Raw genomic sequence first — 13439 nt, forward strand, 5'->3', positions numbered from 1 at the left:
TATACTTATGGCACACAGGCCATATGTTTTGGCACAGCAATCATCCATTTTTTGTAATTTTTTGGCCACAGAGTCAATAGACATAACCCCTCACTGCCTGATATTTTTACTGACAACTCATTCAGTTATTCCTACCTCCTGGAGATAGTTGCAGGGCTCGCAAAATCGCTAACCTGATGTTGTATCTTCCAGTCGGGCTACCAAAATGTATCACCGCCCTGCTTGTCTTCAGAAAAGTTTTGATGGCATTTTCATTTCATTTTTCCTGTAATGCCTGATAAAGCAGCATTTATGAGTGCAGCGCTGGTTTGTGTACAGCCGTTACTGGAGAAACCACAATTTTTCTGCAGTTTCATTTCATTGCTGAGAAAATTAATTTGCATTTTCAATAAGCCTTTCTGCTCTACATCAAAGATCAATGTGAATATCGACCCATGTTTTTACCCAGCAAACACATAGCAAATGTGAAAGCTAATGTGCCTTTAAAAAAATCTAAATAATTAAAGACAATAATATTTACATGTTTTTAATTAAAATAATAATTTATACGTTTGACTCATCCTTTTTCTCAAAAATAAGACATGTTATTTTTGTGAAAACCTTTATCTGAACTGTAAATCATGTCATTTTACGACTTAATATGTTACCACAGAAATTGCCCAACCCCACTAATACGGTGTTCGTTGTATTTGTGCAGGTCTTAAAAAAAGAGTTAAAAAAAAGCCTTAAAGGTGACATATATCATGAAAATCTGACTTTTTCCAGTTTTAATTGCTGTAATTGGGTCCTCTGTGCATTTACCAATCCAGGAAATGTGAAAAAGATTAACCCAGTAACTTTGCTTTGGTAAGCCTTTTTGTGCATGCGTCTGAAAAAACAAGTGCGTCAGATTTCACTCCCTTTGTGACGTGGCAAAGGGATCAAATTATAATATCCCCGCCCCTCAATCTGCATGTTTCTACTCACGGCGCTTACATTTTTGTTTTCACAAGCGGCAACGGTGTACCAGTTCTAGTGTCATGGCAAAAGTTCGAGCATGAATGCAAACTGTTCTATCATTAGCTGCACAGACGAGCACAGAACACTATTTAGAGTCCCAGCATCAGAGCAGACAAGAAAGCAGTGGATTTATTTATTTACCGTATATTACGCTGCTACCACACAGATCTAACAGAAACATGCAATTTCTTTCCCATCTATTTAACTTCACAGACATAACAGACTGTTTTTGTAACTCGTGTTTTTAACATAAACTTTTATGTATTTGACAATTTAAGCACAATGGGCCTCATTTACAAAATGAATGTACGACAGAAAATTGGGTCGTCGTTTCACACGGTCGTTTCAACGCAAAACTTGGAATTTATCAATATGGACGTAAGTGGTGGCTGCGATCAAATCTCACCTCTGGTCTCAGCTCATGTACACAAGTTTTTGAGTTACCTGAACTTGCATGCAGCATAGTAAATACAGTGGTTAATTGTAGAATGACAGCATTTTGTTAATTTTTATTTTCATGACTGTCAAACGAAGCTCATTAGTCGATCGTTAACCAGTAAGATTAGAATGTCTTTTTTTTTTTTATACAGGGCTTTAGCTTTATTTGTGCGAATAGCAGCATAAACCACAGATCATGAGGATTCAATTGTCGCATCATGCACATGCAGCGTATCTGTGAAAGGAGAAAAACAGAAACTAAGTAAAATAAAAGGAATAAAATAAATAGGATCGCAAAAAATATATAATAGGCTATAATATAATTAACAGATTAACAAAAGGAAAAAAAAAAACACTGTGCAACAAGTATAGGCTAAGCTCGTTTTTTGTGACACTCTTAATGCATTTCGCTACTTTATATCTTTATTTGATTTAATTAATCTGATCGCACAGGCATTTCACTCATCCATCATCAAACTAAAACATGTTTGCATGTTGAATGCAGTCAACCAAACTAAAGTTACACTGTTTAATTTAAAAGGTCCGCTGTAAAATCAGCGTGTAGCACCCAAACAAACATTTTTGCGCATGTGAAGGATTTTACACAGATATTAGAGCATGAGTGAAGTATAAAGCCCTGTTTAGGCTACACAATGAATAATAGTTATGCAAACAAATGTTACAAATATGGCAAAAATGGAAATATTTGGATTCTTGTGGTATGAGACAGGCTCGTGAGCCCAATGCAGTTTCAGTTTTGCTTGACATTTGTATGCTGTTTATAATGAATGTAGCCTAATTGTTTGCAATTACAAGGTTAACGGGTGTTTTTGGAGTAAGATCAATTTCACTTTGATGAGATTACTTCCTCTTTTTGGCCGGGTTTCATTTCTCCGTGTCATAAACTCTAGGGGCGTGGCTTCTAAACCGGGTGTTTTTAGGGGCGTGATCTTCAAATGACGATTGTTTTCTGCCACCACATTTATCAACATATGATCATTTGTACGATGAGTTTGGCGGCATACGAATGTTTCATGAATCACACGTGAACACACGTAAGTTGGTTTGTATGCATGGATCTGCACTCGTTTCTACGTTAGATTGATAAATAAGGCCCAATCATACATGAAGAGAACTTAGTTTAGTACTCACATGCCGTGAGACAGTTGCTTTCTGTGCGTGTGCTTCAGATATGTGCGTTCAGAAAACACTATATCAGACGTTTAAACTAACATGACTTTAAAACGCATGATTTTAGTGCGATAGACATGATAATCAAAACCAAACAGATGTTTTTTATCAGAGTATCTGAAATACGAGCTGTAAAGGAACAGCCCTGTTCTGGAAAAGGGGGTGGGGAGCAGCAGCTCATTTGCATTTAAAGATACAGGCACAAAAACAGCGTGTTTCTGATTCCTCTCAAAATAGGCATTTTCAAAATTATATAATAAATGATCCGTGGGGTATTTTGAGCGGAAATTTCACAGACACATTCTGGGGACACCTAAGACTTATATTACAGTTATTGTAGAAAGGGGCATAATAGGTCACCTTTAAATTTTGAGTCGTGCTGACTCATGACTTATGCCTTTAGAACTTCATATTAAACACCCATTGTTTAATAATTGCATATGTGCTAGATTGTCATTAAAATGACTTGCACATTGTTGACGAATGCAGGCTCTTTGAACGGCTGTGTTCTAAAACCTAGTGAGCTAGTGCCTACATGGCAGCAAGCACCTGAAAGACGTCACTAAAGACTCTGGTGTCAGCATGTTGCTAAGAGAATGGCATAATAATCGAATAAGCATACACGGCACAAAACACAAACACACACACACACACAAAACAATAATAAAAAATAATAAAAATAATAATACACAAACTTTTCACACAAATAATCAGTAAAATATTTTTAATATGATTATCAGTAATTTTCATTATTTGATTATCAATATCTTAAAGTCAGCATTAAATAGAAACTCAACCTATCTATTTCATAAATGCATCATATATAGTATAGAATATAGACAATCTGTGCATCCATTTCCAAACATTTTTTGAGCTTGTAATTTTTAACCAAAATGTCATATCTTGATCTACAGGTTTATTCCACTTGAACCCCACTCATTTCTTACAACATTAAACTGCTGTCTAGTTTACTAAACAGGGCTGCTCTAAAACTGGCAAAGGGTAACATGTTTTAAAAGTTAGATGAACTGCAGTCTTATTGAATGCTTCTCAGAGTATGCAGCATTCCTGGTCTCTGGTTATACAGCCACCACACCCATCATGACGGAAAATTACAACTACAAGAGTGGAATAAAAGTGCTGAAATATAACGATCAGAGTGCTTTGAAACATGCCAAATAAATAAATAAATAAATAATCACCAAAATAAAACAAGGATTGATATCTTTGAGTGGAAGGCCATTCATACGTCACTCCACAAGAGCCAATCTATTAGAGATGGAGAACAGAAAGGCCTTCTGGGATCCCAAAGAGATGAACTGACGTCCCACAGATCAATAAGAGAAATGAGTGTAACCTTCAGAATGGCCTTGCTGAAAATAGGGATGTGCAGTATGAAGAAAATCACCTCATGGTAATAGCATATACTGTAACACAATGAAAGTTTTTGTATTAAATAACCATGTGGTAATGCATAGCCTATTTTTGCATAATCCAATGAACAAAATACTTTTCAAATGAAAGGAACTTCTTCTTTTGATAAGTCAGTTCTAGCTATTGAATAAAAACACTACATTAGAGTGTTATCCGAGTTTATATGTCGGAGCAATTCCTCAACAAACGTCGCTCTCACACCTTCATTATAACCTGTTAGTCTTGTTGTCAAGGCAACAGCACTACTGTGAAGCTCGGAGAGTCTGTGACAGCATGCATCTGGTGTTTGTGATTAGCTTCACGACCAAACCAGCAGCCTGTGGCCTCACTTTCACCCATGACATCAGCAGCTGATCATTCACCTCTCCTCACCTTCTTTGAGAAGAATATCCCCATGACAACACAACAATCAATATCTAATTTTCATAGGACTGCAGAACTGATTGCTTCAAACTGGACGTGTCGGATCGCAGCCTCTCACTGCATGTATGAAGCCTCTTAATAAGATGAGTAAACACTGCAAGGCCAAGACAGGCTAAGTTAAAACAGCCTGCTTATATGGAGGTATTACACATTAAATTATATCATGATTATGCAATTTACCTTCTCAAATTACCATTCTTCTCTCTAGATATCATCAGCCATTCAAAAAACTCCTATCAGTCAGCTATTAGACTGCACTCAATCCAGATTACGACTTTACAGCACTTTTAATTGTGTAATCTCTGTGCTGCAACATGTTATCCATTAGCCCAACACGTCACTAAACAGGATTATGCATCATTAACTTATTTATACCATCTGAACAAATCTAAATAAAAGTCAGTCTGTAAGGAGGGCAGAAATTCTCACAAATCTCGCAGAAAATGACTCTTAATATGACATTTTGTCTGGGAAAACAGTGGTCATGTTGCCCATCGTGAGACAGAACTGCATTCATGAGAGGATGATCAAGCTCTCGATTAAAGTCTCTCTGCAGGGACAGCATGATCCTTCTGCGTCATCTTATAAATAATCCATATGGACAGATGAGTGATGAGTCACACTCACTGTGTGAACCGCGAGCAAACAGAAGAGCATGAGTAAAAAAAAATCGATTGTACTGCCAGGGAGGTTTTTTTTTATATATACATCTATAAATATGGAGAAAACTGTTGCACTGAAAACTGCTTGCATAAGTGCATTATTAACATTCCACAGCTGCCGTATGAATGGTGTCATAATCCAGCAGCTGATAAGAGCTGCCACCACTCCCATCTACAAATTCCACAAAGTAAACATTAATAGTGGTTTTATTTTGATTCATCTCAGTGACTCAAACCTTCTGTATGTTCAATAAAAAAGTTCACTGAATCAATCAGTGGCTCTTTCAGCAAGTCACATTATTATGGCAGCAGTGATAACAAGTCTGTTTTAACAAGTTATGAGTGAGCATTGAACCAATTGCTAGAGGCATTACAGGCGTCCACGCCCAAAACGAGTCTTATTATGCATAAATGCATAAATTATCTACAAATCTACGAAGACTTCAGAAAGAGCATCCGATCATTTTAACCTCACCTGACTTTCACCTAGCAATAAAAACAGGCGTAGCCTACATAAATTAAGACATTCAATAACATATGGAACACATTCATATTTGTTACACCCATATTCTGGAAACTAAAGTCCCATACATACTAAGAATAACTAGGGCTGGATTGACAATATTGACTAATCGTTCTATCTTCATTTTAATGAACCAATATTCTAGAATTCCAAAATCAGTGTTTTATCTTTGATGCTTTCTGGTAATGCGTGAACAAAAACAAAACTTGACTAAACATTATTTGTTGCACGCCTCTCATCTAATAAACACAATATGCCCTGTGCTTTGTTAGATTTGAAATGAAAAAGTCTCAGCTTTTAAATTCTGTCAATTTTATTAATAAATGTTGTTTTAATGCTCTTTAATGGGAGTAAGATCGCTATAGCTGCCTCAGTTCAAGAGTGTGCGTGAACGATCATCTTTTCCTCTTTACTACTAGTTATAGCATGAAATAAAACTTAATGAACTATAAATGAAACTGTCGTTCTGTCGTCAGTTGCTTTAAATGCTCAAGTTTTTTGAAGTCGGGAGGATTCTGGTTGCCTGTAAATATTTTTTATCATTCCTTAGCTGGAAAATATCATTCTGAAAGTGATTCCAACTATGTACCTCTGCTTCGGTATATTACAGCTGTGGTGAGGACTTCCCTGTTCTCAAAGATTTTGAACTATTACCTAAACATTATAGTTGTTATTATTGTAGTTTTTAGTGCGAACAGGCCTTAACCCATACAACTCAACACATTACCTTTTTTGTTCAGATCACTTCCCGAATATTTCAGTTCATTTAAGAACTAAAATTCTTTGTTCCCATTTATTATTTTTCTTTGTCATAAAAAAACGTAGTTCATTCAGTTGGTCGACGAACGAAATTTCACCGTTTATTCAGTTCGTTCACAAGCGAGATGCTTCGTTCTAGATTATGTCACTCATGAATGATAGCTCCGTTCATTGATGTTATTCAAAAAGTCTCGGCTGATTCGTAGGGATGGGCGTATCGATCCTGAAGTATCAATATATCAATACTGATACGAGTATCGAAAGTATCGATACTCAAATAAAAAGAATATCGATACTAAGGTGTGTTTTTGCCAGTGATTTTATTTAACAAAAAAATGAATGCCTACAATATGCATTAAATTGGACGAATAATGTTTTAGTGAATAACTGTGTAGGATAGAATGCTTTTGGGAATGACAGCCCAGAGCAATGTTCATCAGACGACAGAAAAAACATATGTTTGAGTTTTTTCACAATAAACAAATTAAAATTGTAGCCTACATATTTTGTGCAATTAAATCTATTTAAATTGAACGTTAAACGTCCATATTGATCACGTTATTCTGTAATGTTAATATAAATCAAACAGTTAGAATAAAAAGGTTACATTTTATGCATGCAACAGCCTTTCACTGGCAGTTTTACTGAAGTGACCATAGTTCAACTATAGTATTTTTAGTGGTTACCACTATATACCACTATATTTTTAACCACGTGTAAACAAAAATATAACCTAATAAGTTGCAATTAAAGCGTATTGAATGTTTTAAATCTGTTTCAAATATAAAAGTTAAGTAGGTATCATTACCCTTTTTACTCTTAGCAATTTAATAATCAAATAAAATTCTTAATTTAAAAGTTCAGCGCAGAAGTATCGTATTGGTATCGAAATCGATGATACTTGCCCTTAAAAGTATCGGTATCGTAAACAAAATAAGCGGTATCGCCCATCCCTACGATTCGGTAGTTCTAGCGGTTTCGATTAGGATGAAACCCGAAGGGGGCGTATCTGTTCAGTAGTCTCAACCAATGAAATGCTCATTCACAGCCCACACTCGAATACTATTGGCTCGTGCTGTATAGTTGGTCTTTGATGACAGAACAGGAGTCACGCTTCAAAAAGAGGACACACTTCAGTGAACGGGAAAAAACGAGCCAGTGCATGGAAGTGAACGAGACCGATTCACTCAACTAAAAAGACTCATTCAAAAAGACCACAATGTCATATATAGACAATTAACTACTGTCCTTCAAAATAATGGGGAGTGTCCATTTCCAAAAATAAACACTTTATACTTGACCTAAACCTATCAAACTCATGACATTTGATTCTAATATGAAGTATAACTTACTACTAACACATCTTCTCCACCCACTTGCTGTAAAAGTGTACAGACAGCGCCACGTTGTCAACCATTCGGGGATATTTTGGCTCGCGTGCTGAACACATGCTGTCTGTATACTTCCAATCAATAACATTGAATATCTCATGCGTCACGGCCAAATGACAAATAAATAATTTTCGTACTTATCTGCCGTCGCTTCCTGAACGGACTCATCTTTCTTCACTGGTTCTGCTGCAGGGTCAATCGCTCCTTCTGTCTTTGTACATAGAAATCTTCTCCCAGCTAAAGGCTGAATGAAAGGTCTTCCATTACAGACAGTCTTTAATTTAGATATTCTGACATCCGGGTAAGCAGCGCTGCAGAAGTACGCGTTTGGTAAAGTCTTCTTATGCCTTATAATGTGAGAAAACGAACGCTTTGGGCTGGTTTGAATCAACTCCTTCAGCACAACTGAAGCCCTAAACTGTAACATCTCAATCCTGTCGAGCTAATTCAGTTTAATGTCTTTATTTTTAATAATACTAGAAGACAACTTGTAGTTTTAGATACTACAGCACAGTCAAGTCCCACACTTTGCGCACCTACTGATAAGAGAAGCTTTTAGTGAAGATTAACCACGGTCACGCCCACATAACCAGCTATTGGACAACATGCAAATATATGCGCATATTCTCTCACATCATTGGCTTAATAACACGTTTCATTTTTGATTGTCATGCATCACATCCTGCAATAACTCACTGTATGACCCGCACTTTATGTATTTCTGACTTTGTGATGTCTACTTCAGTATAAAAATTGTGTGAATGGCTGAATGCTTTTTGTTGTCCTGAAATTAATTGTGCATTTAGCTTTTTTCCCCAGTGACCAACACCATATTATATTACAAAAACTCTAGTGCTTATGCACAATTATTATTCTGAATTAACTTCTCTTTTTATATTTTGTATATTTTATATTTTTATTGATATATAGGTGTATTACACATTTTTATAGGCCTATTTTATGTATATATATTTAATACCTCTATATTTATTTCAGTATACTTCAACTTTAGTTTTTCTCTAATTTACAAGTATTTAATATGAAAAGCTCATTGAGAGGCCTACTAATTTTAAATTGTATTTTTATTTATTGTATGACGTTTATAAATGGTAATTTAAGCCTAGAAGTCATTTATGATCTTTTTTTGTCTCATGCAACATCTCATGTACCTTTCTGTATGTATATGACCTCAATGAAAAAAAATTGTGCCATCAAACTGAAAAGTCATGGATGCAACTACTGTCCTTTTGGAAAAAGACATATAATACCAAGTGCAGTTCAGTTAGACATAAAATCTGTCATAATTCTACAAATAAATAAATACATGGTGCGTAATGATGCAAGGATATCATTATTACCTGTAGCTTTTTAATCTGGCGCCAGGAAATGTTAGCACAAGAAGGAACCAGACAAGAAGCTTGCTAATGACAAAATTGGAATTTGTGGCATGTTTTCGAGAAAGCTGCTTATCTCTAATGGATGTAAAATAAAGAGCTCGAGTCTGCACGAAGCTCAAGAGAAAACTCTCACTTTATGCTTTTATGTTCCCATATGTGAAACACAAAGACTGGATTCAAGCAAGCTGAACATCAGTCCAGGTGTCAGAATGGGGTTGTGAAACCACTCAGTGGCAGTTCAAGGAGCTGTTAAGCAATCTTTACATTGGTAAACTTTAGGAAGGAGTCACTAAAGATAAAAATAGCTTACAGTTTTGGTCTGAGATCATATTCTTTTGTGCCACAATAGTGCAACAGTAGGCCTCTATAAGTAGCACTTCCATGAAGCATTATGAAAATGTTTTGGTGGGAATGGGAATGGGAAATATAATTTTGCAACTGGCAACTGAAAAAGTAGACCTCACTGTTTTGTTTTGCTTAACTGCAGACCAGCAAACAACTCTGGCATACTATCCTATCCAATATCTTAGCAATCTCCTGACTATCCAGAAAAATAAATGCCATTTTGTTAAGTATTGGAACAATTTTATTTTCTGTGTGGGAATTATTTTTAGACTGCATCCCTACTCTTTCTGGAAACTTCTAAACTTGAATGAGGGCTAAACCAAAAGGGAATGTTTTTGTGCATTTTTTGCCTCCTACTGTCACAGAGAGGTAATTACACGACTTCACTCTTGACTTCAAAAGAAGACTGTAGAAGCACATGTACAGTGTGATGCTGCCATCTTAAGGAGCATGTGTATACTGTATTGAGAAATGGGACTAACATAGGCTACTGTATGTAGATTAAGCCTGGAATAAACTAAGCATAATGAAATAGCAAGAGTTATAAGTTTAACCCAATTATAAACATTATTATATATCTTTATATGTTTTTGTGTTATACTTTTGTGACCTTATGTGAGCCAAAATATGCAATTTGTAAATTTTGTATTTTTAAAAAGCAAGATGAAAATCTGATAACTACATAAAATGTGTATAAATATCAGTTGTCACTCTATATTTCCAAGTAAGATGATAATATGATATTTAAATGCTTACTTTTATGATCAGAGTGCTGTAGTTTTTGTTGCTGGGGCAATTCATAAAATTCAATGCAATACAATGATGATTAAAGGGATACTCCACCCCAAAATTAAAATCACTTACCTCCATGTCGTTCCAAACCTGTAAAAGCTCCACTCGTCTTCGGAACACAATTTAAGATATTTTGGATGAAAACCTGGAGGTTGCGCTGTCGTTCCAAACCTGTAAAAGCTCCACTCGTCTTCGGAACACAATTGAAGATCCTTGTGGCGCGGATGACGCAGAAGAGCATACACATCATACGGTGATATGGAGAGACACAGAGGAGACTGCTGACAAAGGAATTATTGAATAAAGTCTTTTTTTTTTTTTCTTCGTTTACAAAAAGTGTTCCTGTCACTTAATATAACCCAGATTGCACGTCTGAAGGCAGATGGAGTATTCTGAAGATGGCTTTCTTTTATGGACCTTGACACTGCTATTTACTTGGCAGCCTATGGGACAGTCACAAGCCTCCAGGTTTTCATCAAAAACATCTTAAATTGTGTTCCGAAGATGAAAGGAGCTTTTACGGGTATGGAACGACATGAGGTAAGTGATTAATGACAAAATTTTCATTATTGGGTGGAGTATCCCTTTAAGAGCTCAAGGAATAAACCATCCTCAAAGCCTGATGTATCTTTAATATTCCAATATTAGTATGAAAAAATATATATGTATGGATAGTAAACCATCAGCTGCTTCAGTCCAGTAAGTGTTCGTCTTAAAATATTACTAACAATATAAGAGTTTTTACGTTTACTTTATAAAAAATCAAAACTGTAAAAATGTCACAGCAAAAGGCTACACACACAGGCACACACAGAGAGAGAGAGAGAGAGAGAGAGAGAGAGAGAGAGAGGGAGGAGTATATAACCGAGATTTCTAATACACTTGAAATTGCATTAAAAAAAAAAGTTTATTTTTATTTATTTTTTTTTATTTGAAAAAAATGACGTCATTTGTAGTCTCATTGAACACTTTTTTATTTTCCATATGCACTAGAGGGCACGAAAAGGTGATGTTCTCCTTGGACTCCACGCAAGAAACCACTTCAGCTGTTTACTTTGAACTTTTTGATCATATAACGCTGCTCAGGCTCACTGTTTTTCGCTGCAGGGGACAGTAGTCCCCACGGACCGTTGGCTAAACGTCTGATGCATATGGGACACAAAAGTGGAAACACTTCAGGAGTGTTTTGTTACACAGATTTTAGCCAGCTAAAGTGTTTTTGAAAAGGTTTAAATCAGACATAGATACAAGCTGTTCTTTTTGTGGTGACCCTAATGAATCTGATATGCATATCTTTTGAGACTGTCCTCACACACAGCTATTTTGGATTGAATTCTCTAATGTTATCAATCGCAGTGTGCTTCAGGGTTTCTCTCTGCTTTTTAAGGATGTACTGTTTGGCTTCTTTAATGTAGTGTACAAAAAGATAAAATTAATTAATATTTTATTATTAACTTATTATTACTTCTTGCAAAATTTCATATTCACCGCAGTTAATTCACTCGTCAAAATCCTTTATATATTGTTTTTGAAAAAGAGGTTCAACAGTATATCCAAACTATTTCCTATTATTGGCCAATGAATGCTGCCATGAATTCATTCCGCGAGACTAGGGACACAGTATATAGACAAACTGTTTAGGAACCGCATTTGCAGTTTCATTAGATTGCAGGCATTACAGGACTGTTTATATTCGCTATACGAAGGCAAAATGCTTGTTTTCCCCTTAAATCGTTCACAATAAAAACCACAATGACCTGAATGACGCCTTATCAGGCGAGGGACCGCGAGCGGTCTGTGACATCCGTGCGGAGAGGCATCATTCCGGGCTGACTGTGGGCGGCGGTGGGGTGTTGATCAGTACTGGGTTAAGACGCAAACAGACATTGCGTACGCACAACAAAGGGTGGAAGCACAACAGCGAGTGTTTGTGAGTCATTCTGCAGTTTCAAAATGTGTTAATATGATGTAGATGCAAATGTAGACAGATCGACCCACACGCGGCCCTCACTGTCACCCGTCTATACGCGTACGTCATCAAAGGCAGATAGATAGGCCTAACGTTGCTTGAAAGAAGATAAGGAACCACCAAAACTAAAAAATAAAAATAAAAATAAAAAAATAAAAAGTAAAATAATAGTTTAGTACATTTAGTTTACTTATTAGTACTCCGTTATTTTACTAAGCATATTATATATTCAGCTTTTTTTCTTCTAAACATGTTAAAGTACAGACTTGTCTTTACTAACGACAAAAAATGATAAAAGCACATACCAAAAATTATTAAAACTTAAAAAAAATTAAAACTGAAACCGAATTCAACATATTAATACACACTAGTAGGCTATACAAGTAATACTAAAATAACAATAATGTGAACTGATTCAGGACTTTTTAAAAAGCATCCCAGAGGTTGGGAAGGAAATGTAAAAGAAGATGAAATGTGAGATGGTTTTGATGTAGGATGTTAACCTTTATTTATTTTTTTTATCATTACATAATCCCCATACTTTCATTTTGTCATTTCTGGAATATTTTGATGACTTTACTGTTATTCTTAATATTGAACATCAAATCTTAACAGTAAATGAATAGTCATAATAAACGATTGGCTTGTAGTGTAATATCTTAAACGCCTTTTTTGTTTTCTGTAACTGGAGAGCTTAATCATAATCAGGAAGGCCAGAAATTCCTTGCTATGCATATCACAACTTCTTACTAACCCTAAGATCAGCACAAGTATTCAGACCACTACAACTGTAGTCAGAATCTTGCACTAGCTACCGTGATTTACTAAGTAATCTTACCAAAAAAAACTTTGTGAAAACTACAAATCCTACTTCTGCATTTTTGTGTTCCCGCTCACAGTCAGCCAGATCGAGCCCAATGCATTGAGGGTGCTGTAGTTTTCCTGCCTTTTTATTTTGTTTTCTCTAGTTTTACAGATTAACAGATTAAGACATTTAATAAAAACGTCTGATTTTAAGGATATTGTATGTTTAATTTTATACGTTAATCCACTTGTCCAGTATACAATCTGGGCTCTGAAACAAAGCATGAGAAATGAAAAGTACTTCACAATCAG

The 13439-nt window shown here is 35.7% G+C and overlaps 1 protein-coding gene across 4 annotated transcripts in view; it reads right to left on the minus strand.

The window, feature by feature from the left end:
- The window catches only part of glsb (glutaminase b), a 38605-nt gene extending 30219 nt beyond the window's left edge, over positions 1 to 8386 (minus strand). For all 4 annotated transcript variants that reach the window (XM_042764181.1, XM_042764180.1, XM_042764183.1 and 1 more), the window contains exon 1: positions 7958 to 8386. In XM_042764181.1, coding sequence (XP_042620115.1) covers positions 7958 to 8247 — 290 coding nt within the window. In that variant the 5' untranslated portion in view covers positions 8248 to 8386. The remainder of the gene's footprint in view (positions 1 to 7957) is intronic.
- Positions 8387 to 13439: the final 5053 nt, after the last annotated feature.

The sequence above is a fragment of the Cyprinus carpio genome, chromosome A9, assembly GCF_018340385.1.
Source record: "Cyprinus carpio isolate SPL01 chromosome A9, ASM1834038v1, whole genome shotgun sequence".
Taxonomy (NCBI): Eukaryota; Metazoa; Chordata; class Actinopteri; order Cypriniformes; family Cyprinidae; genus Cyprinus; species Cyprinus carpio.